The sequence below is a fragment of the Protopterus annectens genome, chromosome 3.part0 (genome assembly GCF_019279795.1).
Source record: "Protopterus annectens isolate FY-2018-M chromosome 3.part0, PAN1.0, whole genome shotgun sequence".
Taxonomy (NCBI): Eukaryota; Metazoa; Chordata; order Ceratodontiformes; family Protopteridae; genus Protopterus; species Protopterus annectens.
Window position 1 is genome coordinate 13,606,034 of NC_056731.1, and position 13,036 is coordinate 13,619,069.

The 13,036-nt window shown below is 41.6% G+C and overlaps 1 protein-coding gene across 2 annotated transcripts in view; it reads right to left on the reverse strand.

Moving 5' to 3' along the window:
• LOC122796236 (amyloid beta precursor protein binding family B member 1 interacting protein) overlaps positions 1-13,036 on the reverse strand; it is a 1,476,726-nt gene that overhangs the window by 229,654 nt on the left and 1,234,036 nt on the right. For both annotated transcript variants that reach the window (XM_044064553.1, XM_044064552.1), the window contains one exon: positions 10,462-10,560. In XM_044064553.1, coding sequence (XP_043920488.1) covers positions 10,462-10,560 — 99 coding nt within the window. The remainder of the gene's footprint in view (positions 1-10,461; positions 10,561-13,036) is intronic.

Consider the following 13,036-nt stretch of genomic DNA (forward strand, 5'->3'; position numbering starts at 1 on the left):
CACAGAACCTGTATCAAAGTGTAAATATTCACAAGTCTCAATCTATCCCCAAGGGGACAACATACATCGGAAGTCCTCCATATGATGTAGGTATGGCAGTACAAACACAGCAATTTAAAATGTTCATAGTCTGTACATGCACACGCCATGCCTAGGTATGTGTTGAAGTTTGAATGCCACTCTGTGGCCAGTTCATCACGTATCACTATTTGTATCTGTGTAGTTATATGCAGGTAAGGTCCCAGCAAATGTAAAGTCAACACAAACATGGTTAATAGGTGTATGATCAGTAGGACAGTAAACCAAATGTCTTTGGGGTTGCTTTGTATTGTTATACAGTCTGGCCCGGTGATTCAGTCTCTATGGTATATCAGCTACAAGATGTAAATCAGACTTGATATCCTTTACCGGTTTGAAAAATGTGAGGTGAACCCAGGACGACCTCTCCGCAAACTTTACTGCAGTAGGCGTTGCCAACAGTACCTGGTACAGACCTTCACACGTTGGACTCGGAAATTATCTTATTTGGATAACAGTGAAATACACACAGGATACTGGAGTCAGCTATGCGTCCGTCTTCGCTTGCTCTTTATCTGTAAAAGACTTTAACTGCAAAACAGTGTTATTGGTTAACAATCCTCTCATGTCACCTGCTAATGAGCCATCGACCTCCAGCTCTGCAGGCATGACAGCTTTCCACTCTGGCACATGATATGCCATTCCAAATACTACTTCGAAGGGGGTCAAACACTTTACATTTGGAACTGTTGTCATGCTCAGCAATGCTAGAGGTAGACAGCAAATGAAACTCGCCTGGGTGTCACCCACCAACCTCCTCAACTTATTTCTCGGGATCCCATTGTACCACGCCACCAGTCATGCTGACTGTGGGTTGTACATGCAATTTATATTCATGGAAATGCCAAATAATCCCCCAGGTTGCTGGATTGTCTGGTTCACAAAATGTGTTCTATTGTCACTGTAGCTTCTTTACAGTATGCCAGATCTAGGGATACTTTATTTTACTGGGACCTTTGCCACTGCTGCTGCATCCGGATTCCTGGTTGGGAATGCTTCTACCCATTTTGATAATATATCTATAATCACTAAACAGTATTTCTTCCCTTCACATTTATTCAGCTGTATAAACTCCATACAAATAGTACGGAACGGTTATGGTGGTGTAGGTAAACCCACTCCCTTCGGTTTAAATGCTCCCTGTGCATGATGTTTACTGCAAATATGACACGCTGCTCATGATGTTTGTATGTGGTTCCTAATTCCGTATGTTAGGGATATTCTGTTAACCAACTGTACCATCCCCCCTGTTGAGACATGGCTCTACCCATGGCTCAACACAGCCGCATATCTGAATACATTAGACGTTAATATTGGCTTTCTCACTGTGGATATGTACAGTCCGGCTCCAAGGATTGCTCCTCGCCATACCCACGTCTGCTTTTCTGCTTTCGTAGTTGATGTTTGCATTGTTTGTAACATTTCTACATCTAGAATGTCTGAGGATTGTCATTCCTCATTCAAAAAGACACTTTCCAACTGTGAGGCTGCTTGTTTTGCAGCTGCATCAGCTCGTGCCTTACCTTTCCTACTGTTATCCTGTTGCTTTGTATGAGCTGCACATTTACAATTAGCTACTTTAGTGGGTAACTGAATGGAATCTAATGCATTCAAGATCAATTGCGCATGATTGATCGGTTTACCGTGGATGTTATCATTCCCCTATTCTTCCACTGCTGCTCATAAACATGCACTGTACAGACAACATACTGACTATCGGTATAAATGTCCACACATCAGTTTTTCGCTAGAGTACAAGCACGTGTTAAAGCTATCGATTCTGCTGCTTGAGCAGACACCTTATGCTGCAGGGGTTGGGCTTCTACAATCTCATTATCAATAACTACTGCATAACCTACTTGATTCTTTCCTGTAGGACTCTTTCTACATGATCCGTACACATAAACTGTCACCTCTGCATCATCTAAGAGTATATCAGTGATATCCTGTCTGTGTGGAGTTATTTCCTCCATTTCATATAGGCAACTGTGTGGTGTGCCATACACAGGTGTCGGACGTGACGCTGATAGGTTTAATGTTGTACAACGCTCAATCACCATATGAGGTTGACTCAGGGTATGGTCAAACAAGACAGATGTCTAGCACGGGTCAGGAATGCTATTTTCTCTTGCAGCAGAATGATCGCAACTGCATGAGACACTCTCACAGTGAGAGGGTGGAATAATAACATTAAGGCCGAGGCCTGTACTGCCATGGGTGCTGCAACAACTGCTCTGTACACAATGTGGCACTGACCATGCCACAGTGTCCAACTGCGATGAGTAGTAAGCTATGGGGCGTTGCTTACTTCCATGTTGTTGCATCAAGACTGACGTCATATATCCCTGCTTACAATCTACAGTCTGACAACATCTGTTATGATTATTCGGGAGACCTAATACAGATGTTGAAGCTATCAATCGTTTTAGTCTGCAGAAAGCTGTTTCTGCTACTGGAATCCAGTGTAGTATATGTTGTGCTGCCATAGGTGTATTAAAGATTAAAGCAGACAATAGAGCAGATTCCAAAGCATTGTTTGGTAACCAGCTTTGACAAATGTTAGTCGGCCCAGGAAGGACATCATTCCCTTCTTGGTAGTTGGCTTGGGTGCTTGTGAAATTGCTGCCTTCCTATCGCCATGTAATGTTCTACCCTCCTTGGATACCACATATCCCAGGTACTTGACCTGTATTCTCTGTAGTTGCAATTTATGCTTGCTTAATTTATGTCCCTGTTCTGCTGAATATTTCAATAATGCTATTGTATCTTCCCTACATTGCTGCTGGGTAGGGGCCGCAAGCAGAATATCATCCACATAAAGTAGAACTTGACTGGCCCCGGGTGGAGTAAACATGTTGCTAGCCATCTCCTGTGCGAATATCGTTGTACTTTCACAGTATCCCTGCGATAGCCGGGTATGGCTGTATCTGTTACCCTGAATGTACATGCAAAACAATACGGACTATCTGGATGTATAGGTATTGAGAGGGAAGCATAGCTTATATGTACCACGGTAAGATACTTCTGTGGCGGGTTCATAGCATTCAATATAGTGTGTGGGTCTGGCACCATCGGTACCCTAGGTATTATTACATGATTTACAGCTTGTAAATCCTGTACCATCCGCCATTCCCCCTTTGCTTTTCTATCAGAAGATACAGGGTATTGCATGGTGAATAGTGATTACTTTGTAGATGGGGAATTCCTCTGTGACTTTACAGATATCTTCTGGTGTCCACGGTCTATACACTAAAGGAGTTGGGTCCTGGCCTTCCTGTCCTGCATGAGGGTTCGGTACTTCAATTAATTGACAGATATCCTCACTCTGTTCTAGTGACTGTCTTCTTACTTGAGTGTCCCTAGGTATGTTACGAGTTCGGGATGTGGTTTCAATAGCTTCTCTTACATTTGGTCGTTGTGATACCTCTGTTGCCACAGGATAACGTGGGGGGGGACTAGCCTGCCCTCCCGCTTCATATCCTGGATGTGGTATCGGAGGTGGTAGGGGGGTGGGGGGGTCTGTCGCTACTACTGTATTATTATCTTCTTTGTGTACGTATGATGCTTTCGGATTTCTAGTGTTCTGTTCCCTTCGGTTCACTACCTCAATCCACCTATGTGCTTGACGGATACCCAATTGTCGCTGTTTTTTCGCCTGCACATCTTAGGGTTGCCACCTTTTCAAATGCAGAAAGTGGGACATTAGTGTTATGAACGTGTAATTTGGCAGGGCAAAACATACCCACGGCCAGTACTAAGGACAGCAATTCACTTTTTGCCAGGAGAGCAACCTATTCTTGTAGCATTTGAGTTGCTTATTCTGTTTATTATGATATTTTGGTGTTTCAGATACAAAATTACTGTTTTATGCTACCATTTAAGAAGATATCTGAGAAATCTTTGTCCTAAGATATCAGGACATTTGCCATTTGTTCAGTTTGTTTGCAGGACACAACTGGCCAAAGAGGGACTGTCCTCACAAAGTGGGACAGGTGGTTACCCTAGAACATCTGCATCACATTTTCAGTGATTCCAATGTTTCAGTAACGATATTTTGTCTAATATACCATCAATGTCATATTTATTACCCCATTTTGCAGAATATCTCACATTATGTGCTCTCTGCAATTGCATATACTCCACGCCACCCGTAAAACGCGGATCACATGATCTGTTTGTGCACTAATCTCCCATATCCTCTACACGACTGTTACGTAACCCTTCTCTCGCACTCACGTGGTATCTCCTTCCCTGTATCCACTGTAGTGTCTACAATGACTATTTACTCTACTCTGTGTTCCCCTGATCTATGTCCAGATTTAAAACTACTTGGATTGGTCTTCGACCTGCTATCACAACTGTTAACAGAAACACAATGTAGTCTGGTCCCTGATCTACAATAGAGACAAAGAGGCAAACCCTCCTTACCTGAGCCTCCTGTTTATGACTGCACGCTTTCTTCTTGGGATCCAGTTTTCCGCTTTTCAGCCACAGATCAGACAGTGGACAGCCTCTTTACACACAACAATTCAGTCGGAGGTCTTTTCACTCAAGAAGAACCATTTAGGCAAATTCTCCTGCGCAGATGTCTAACCACCCATGCACTCTGACCTGTAGCTTACCAAGGGAATTCGCTAAGAAAGACCACAATGTCAAATAAGTTGTTAAAACCAGACTGTAGAAATCAGTAGGCTTTTCTAAGTGACAGTCAATAACACAGGAAGCTCGGGTTCACAACGCTTTAGTAGTGTACACAGGTAGGCAAAATAATATACAGTCCAAGTATGAGAGTTTTGTCTGACTCTATACAGTAAGCAATTTCTTTATATAGTGTTTACAATCAGCTTTTGCCCACCTTACTGACGTGGTCGGTCACAGGGCATTTCCATCACTATGGTCCGCAATGTTCTATACATACGTGGGTGCTGCGGTCATGCTTTTAAAATGTTTTCCCATGAGAATAACACAGCCTTGCAAGGCACCTGGTCAATTACAGTGTCCTTCTGTGATTGTAGGTGTTTCAAGGACCCTGGACTGTTCCGATACAATAGTCAGTTCATTTCTTAATACGCTCCTTTGTCTCTCTGGTAAGGAGTTGTACTCTATCTTCGATAGAGCTCACAAGGCCATCCTCCTCAGGAGAAGGGAGGATGTTATGCATGTACATACATTTATTTTTCTGTAACCCAGCAGATAATTAATGCTGAGAGACATGGGCCTGCTGTACTGGTTACTGCCAGGGTCAGAGTTCGATCACACTGCAGCTACGCTTCACCAATTACATGCATGATCATTTCTACTGCCATATTGTACGGTACAATTCAATGCATTATATAGTATTTTGCTTCTAAACTGGCACTTCATATGTGTTTCTATATATATTTTTCTAACAACATCCATCCCGCCATATGCATGTTGTTCCGTCCTTTACCTTGACCGTGTGTATTTGGCCATCCGAAACGCTACTCTCCACATGTGATGTCCCACCTTCCCTTCTGTGCCTGTGGCACCCTGTTAGGACGCCCTGTTTGGTAGGCACATGTTCCGCTATATGTGTTTGACTTCTCTGCATAGCTAATCATCGATGCGGTGGTTCAACAACCCGACTTGTCCACATGTGTACAGTTATGTGCACCGTGGCGTGCAAACCTATATGGTTTGGACGGGTACATACCACATGCGGGATGTACACATTCTGCAGACACATTCACATGCAGCCATTTCCATATCTGTACCTGAGGTGGGTTGGTGACATGTGGGGTACATATTTGCCCGCATGGCACTGCCTAACACAATACTTCTTACCACATTTCAGGTATGCCCATTGTGTGTAGGTGTGTAGCTGCACAAGGATGCTAGCTGGTTTGGGTGCACAGGCGCATATGGGTGGGACTTACATGCTACAATGGGGCTATTGTGTATTACATCTGCATGCATGGGTTCTGCTTCTGGATATTACACTTAGACATACGCCGTCCTGTGTATGCGACAAACACGTTGGTGGGTGTGGGACATGTTGCTATGCACATGTTTGCCTGTGTTTAGGATATCTTGGTTCCTTCCTGTTGTTATGTCGACACAGCTACCCGGCTGTGTACTCTCACTACTGCTTGTGACCATTATGGTTGACACCTTTTCCAATGCCCATAGTGGGACATCTTTTGTGGAAACATCGGATTTTGCAGGACAACACATACCCACAGCAAGTGGAGTTGACAGAACTTCACTTGTTTGCCATAATATACGCTTATTCTGTTAGCATTTGGGTTCCTTATTCAGTTTCTTATGCCATGTATGTGTTTCATATACAAAATATATGTTTTATGCTACTATTACAGGTATATTGTGGGAATATTTTTGGCAGGAAATCTCAGGTCATTTGCCATTTTTTCGAGTTTTGGCGGGACACAACTGTCCAATGAGGGACTGTCCATAGCAAAGTGGGACAGCTGGTAACCCTGGTGACCATGCCCATGTCGCTAATGGGGTTGCCACCTTTTCCAGTGGCCAAGGTGGGACATTTTCGTTACTCACATCAGATTTTACAGGCCGACACATACCCACGGTCACTATATAGCATAGAACTTCACTTGTTTGCCTAAATAAAAGCTTATTGTTGTAGCAGTTTGGTTGCTTATTCTGTTTCTTGTGACATTTAGGTATTTCAGTTACGGAAATAACCATTTCATGCAACCATTACATTAAATACGGGATATCATTATGTCCTACAATCTTAGCACATTTGCCGTTTTTAATATTTTTATCGGGACACAACTGCCCATGGAGGGACTGCCCTCGCAAAGTGGGACAGGTGGTAACCTTAGTCGCTACTCCTATGTCGGTGCGGCGCTGACATGCTGCGTACACCTTCTCTGGGTATGCCCACTGACGGTGCATTGCGGGACAAACACGGTGTTACGCTGTATCCTTTGTTCCTTGGACGGGTACACTTAGGGCTTCGTGGGTTGTATTTGCTTCTCCGTTTTGTTGGGACGGGTACTATGTTGCATACTCTACGTGCGTTTCATTCTGCACGGGCCCTGGCTGCTGCCATTACTATTATGGGCGGACCGTGGCAGTCAGCACATTAGGTTGCTCATCGCCTGCCGGCTTAGCCACGCCTCCGGACGCATCCTACTTGGGCTCGCTCTCGTACACTACGCACGTGTCTGTGGTTGCGGCGCGCTCTCATTACTATGCATATGGCGCTACTACGCTGACTATTCACTGCACCGCCGGCGCAGGCCTTACACCGGCCTTGCGCCGAGCTTCATGAATCCCGGGGTATGTCTTTTCACTTTGAATAAGTCCAAAACAGCTCATTTTCATATTTAGCTTTAACAACATACAACTACTTTTCAATACACTTGTCTTTTTTTATACTTTATCTGTCACAAATTCTGCAGAACTGATTAAACACAAGACAATGCTGCCTCTCATGCTTACAGAACACCTACTATATGAAGAATGTAAAGTAAAGTTGAATATATTACCCTTTTGCCTCCATTTTAAATCTTTGTATGGCTTTTTTATAATTGTTACTTGTTGAGGCACATTCTCATTTATTTATTACTTTGACTTATTTCATCTGTATTATTTACTAGGCATACAGTCAAGTGCACTGAGGAGCCTATCCAGTTAACGCAGTGCATTGCCTGGTTAAATGATTTGTTAAGAGTTCTACAACAGTCAAATGAAGGCTAAGAGAATCAAACTCTTGACTACAGGAAGCATCTCATTAACAGTATATTGTCTTAATCCTCTGTGCTAACTGCCAGACTTCTTACTCTTAAAATCATGTTTTCTTATTTAATTATTTCAACTACACACTAGAAATTTCACTTGCTCTGTATGAATTCACAATTTTTGATAATGTCAAGTTTATTCCTCTTATGACTGGTATTTACATTAATTATGCCAGTTTTACTGCAACTCATTACTGAACCATAGTTCACCAAAACCACAGTCTTTGTCTCTAGTCCTCAGGTCTATAGCACAAATTATAGATGATGTAGGATCTTGTTCTCTTGGAAACAGGTTTTCTTCCAGATCTCCACTGAAAATGGGCATTGCCCAACTGGACTCTTCTAGTTAGCAACTGCAATTATATAACAAACTAATGACAATTTGTATCTGGTTTTATGGTGATTCTTGAACCTCTCTCTCTAAGTGCTGCAATTCTGTCTTCTTCTTCAAGAAAAGTAAAACAGTTAAACATGCTAATGTTTGTATAAACAGTATACCTTTTCAGACTTCTTACCCAATACTACTGCAATAAAAAACAAATCAAGTTTTTGGATAAAAAAGTGTAGTTTTCTTTTAAATTTTTATGCAGCAAAAGAATTTCAAGTGTTGCATTTGTACCAATTTCTACAGAATATATATATATATATATATATATATATGTGTGTGTGTGTGTGTGTATACACTTTGAAACCAAATTTAGAAAGCAAAAATATTTAGTTGCTTCTGCAATATCTGCATTCAGTTCTCACATACAGTCTTCACTCTGAAACCATGTAGTATCTGAATGGCAACAAATAAGTCAGAAGCACTGTAGATGTGGTCTGGCCTCATTTAGTTGTATAGTTAGACTATGATAGATATGACATGATATGCTAATCATTGTAATCACTGTAGCTGGCTTGTTAGCATTAAAGCTATCTCTCTCATATAAAAGTAATGAGCTCCAGATATACAAGTTATAACACAGCCTGTCTATAACAAATAATGCAATAAATCTTAATTGCACAATCAAGTCATTCACGATTAGAGCTGAGTCAGTTAATCTTAGACCTGTATACAACTTGGTTATAACACACATACACACACACACAATGCAACAACTAGACACTGCATAACACTGTGCAATTAGATGAGGCAATGCAAATACTGACCCAGTCTTTGTAGGCAAAGTGTCAGGGACAGGTCCTGCACAATAACTTAAATTTAGGCAGAATAACTAAGTGTTAATCCTATGCATAAAATTCTCTACAAGACAGATCTTGCCTTGTACTCTACACTTAGATGTGATGACATCAGTGATGACCCAGTCCATACTACAAACAATACACACTGGTAATTACACTTCGTATATTCCACTTAGATAAGGTGAAGCTAGTGGTCTTCCTGTTCAAGAAACAAATGTATGTGTGCTGCAAAAGGGGAGACACAGCTTTGTACTCTACACTTAAATGAGATGACATAAGTGTTGAATTTGTCTATATATAAAGGCTGCAAAAGAGAAGAACTTGTCTGATACTTTGTACTTACAGGGTGTGACATATATATATTTTGGACAGCTGTTCCCCATTTCCCAAACACCATCCTTCAAAAAATGACTGACTAGCTGTCTACAGTTACTCAGGTGTTCTGGTAACCAGTCAACCAGCATCTCATCACTGGTATTTAGGGAAGTAGACTACAGTTTTTGGAGGGTTTAAATTGAGTAAAACAGTTTACTTGGTGTGAAATTCCCATTTCCGTCCCTCAACTAGGTATCATTGTGCATGCAAGGTTTATGAACTTGTGGTTTGCACTTCTGGGATGGTGTCTACTTTGTGAAGTCCATATGAATTAACAGGCTGGTGCATTCTGCACTGTTGGATAAACCATCCAATGCAGCCCTGTTACAAGTGAGCATTTGTGTACATCGGTATCAGTATCTACTTCCAGTACTGGGATAAAGAATAACTCAAGCAAAGAACTGGAATTCAAAATAATAAAATCGAATAGCTGGCATAGATCAAATGGCACTAAGTTTAGGAAATGACATTCAAAGAGAGATAGAACACAGAACCATTACTGAAATTGCTGATGTCCATCTGGACTCCATTGCACTTAGGACTCCTGCTGTATGAAACCACTGCCTAAGTCTAATTAGTGGAGATACATGTCTTTAGACACTGTTTCTACAACACAGTATAATACCTAGGCATCCACACTGTCCTACAGGTGCAAATGATACTCATTATAATGCCCATTAATTTACTTCAGTGTCCCAAGTAATTATGTAAACAGATGGCTTATTAAAGTGCGTCTGTTTTTTTCTAAGGGAAGGCTGCATTATTACTGCTCTGTCTAACTTGTTTTTGCATTATGTATACTATTGTACTGTTTTACCTGGCTAGAAAAAAAAATAGAAGAGGTGCCTTTTCACACATGCATTACAACAATATACAAGACTTGCACAAGCAATGCAGGTTAGTGTAGGATTAATGCTGTAACTGATGAGTACCATTTTTACATAACTACAAAACATACTTTTTATTTAAATAATACCCTTTCTGTCATTTAGTAAGCCAATAACTTCTTTAATAACATTAGCAAACAAGCATAATTTACACTGTCTAGTGTTTATATGATACCCTGATGCATTCTTACCTTTGCTATTCGTATCCCAGTAACCCACTGCTGTAAAGTCCATGGATCATCACAGCACACATACTTAATATACTGAGACTCTTTCTGGATCTGGGGGTGCTAAAAGAGACAGACAAAAAGTACCAGAAGTTAGAACACCTATCTTTCATGCCATACAAGGACACAGAATAGTTGTGTAAAATCTTACCATAACCATAGATGTCCTATTCTATGTTACAGCATTCTTTACATATGGGTTGTATTCTGCCCTACAAACCGAAGTCCGGCCAGTATATAAAAGCTTCAAGCTACTGCCAGTACGTGGGATGTCACACGTCCGCTTTGACAACATCAGCCATAACAGGAAGTCTGCATGTACCATCCTCAAAACTAAAATTCCCTATGATGAACAGAAGTCCTAAGGAAAACAATAAGTCATCCAGGGAAGAGACAAGATGCAGGGGGGAGGTGGGAGGGACAGAATACTGCAACATAGAAGAGAAAGACATCTCTGCTTATGGTAAAATTTTACACAACCATTCTATGTCCTTCTATTCAATGTTGCAGTATTCTTTACATATGAGAGAGTGCCATAACTTAAATGGAACCAAGGAAGGAGGAAGGAACAGAAGAAGGCTGCAAGGAAGAAAAGCCCTTGCAAACTCTGTTCTGGACATAGAAATAGAGTCCAACCTGTAATGTTTAGTAAAAGTGGGTGCATAAGACCAAGTAGCAGCCTCCAAAATGGAGTTAGTATCCAGACCCTTAAAGAAAGCTCTTGAGGAAGCCACAGATCTAATTGAATTGGCTCTGACAGAAGTAGCCAAAGACTTACCATGGAAATCACAGCAAAAGGCAATAGCTTTAGAAATTCAATAACAAATAGTCTGTTTAGAAATGGGTAAACCTAGAACTGTGGGATGAAAGGACACAAAAATGCTAACTTGACTTCCTAATAGCTTTAGTCTTTTCTAAGTAAAATTTAAGCTGCCTGTGTACATCTAGCTTGTCCAAAATTGCTTTCACTGGAGGATTGAGAAGGGAAGTAGGTAGGTAGATGGATAGATTAAGAGACAATTCATTCACTACCTTAGGCATAAAAGAGGGATTAGTTCACATGTAAACTCTGTCCTTGTGGAAACCAAGAAAAGTGGAGATGTCATTAAGGCCTGTAACTCGGAGACCCTCCTAGCGGAAGTCAAGGCAACCAGAAGCACAGTTTTCCAGGTGCAAAACTTCAGTGAAGCAGAAGCTGCAGGCTCAAAGGGAGGCAGATTCAGTTTTTCCAGAACATAATTAAGGTTCCAAGGGGGAAACTGGTTTCTTTGGGGACTTAATATGTAGCACGCCTTTAAGAAAAATCTTGACTTCCAATCTGGAAGCTAAAGGAGGTGACAATGGCAGTCAAGCAGAAAGACCAGAAGTGTGGACTTTCACAGAAAAATATAAGCCACTTTTTAGAAGCTTACACAGGTAGGAAAGTACAACAGGAATGTCCACAGTAAATGGATCTAGACTTCTTTTAAGACACCAGACAGAAAATCTTCTTCATTTGGAAATATAAGATTTTCTTGTACTGGGTTTCCTGGCCTCCTGCAAAACGCCAAGCACATCCTGAGAATAAAGGTGCCTGAAAAGGAATCAGAAGTTGATCACACACAGGGTCATCTGTAATGCTGACAGATGTGGCTGAAGTAAGAATTTCTTGTCCTGTGTGAGTAGATCCATCCAGTGAGGCAACTCGTGGTGATTGCCCTTGGCTAACTGCAGAAGAGGGAACCAATGCTGTATTGGCCAAAGGAGAATCACCAACAAGAGCTTTGGTTTGTCCTGCTGAATTTTCAGCATAACTTTCTGTATGACAGGGAAGGGGGGGATGCATAAGGAAACATCCTCTTCCATGAGAAAGAAAGGGTGTTCACCTTCTAAGCCAGAGGATGCAGGGTCCTGGCACAAAAGAGAGGAAGTTGTTTGTTCTGAGGGGAGGCAAATAGATCCAGATGTGGAGTACCCCACTGATGAATCAGGTCCAAGAACACATCCCTGTGAAGCATCCATTAATGGGATTGTGTCATGTTCCTGCTTAATGCTTCTGCCATAATGTTTTGAGCAGATGGAAGATAAACAGCATGAAGACTGACCTTGTACTGAATGGATAGCTCCCATGCCTTCATTACCAGCCTGCAAAGAAGGTAAGATTTGGTACACGCATCTTGCTCGCTTTATCAGATAGAAGAAGCTTGAGAAAAGGGGATAACCGGGAAAACTTATCTGAAGATATAGAGATCACTGCTGGATCTGCAGAGGGACATTTGTAGAGAAACTTAGAATGAAGAGGAACCTTGTAGAACCTGTCAGGCCTATTAGGAGCTGGAGCCTGAGATTTTGGAGTTTTAGAGAAAGAAGCAAATGGAGGAACTGCAGAAGGTGAGTGAACCTCCAGCTGAAGGAGGTCATAGTACCTCTTCTGTTCTTCAGAAATCTGGGAACAATCCCATTTGAAGAACCCCCTCATCTTATTAATGGTCTGTCCAAAGGAAATTTCCTCATGAGGGGAATCTCCTCCATCAGATTCTGCCTCAGGAAATGCATATTC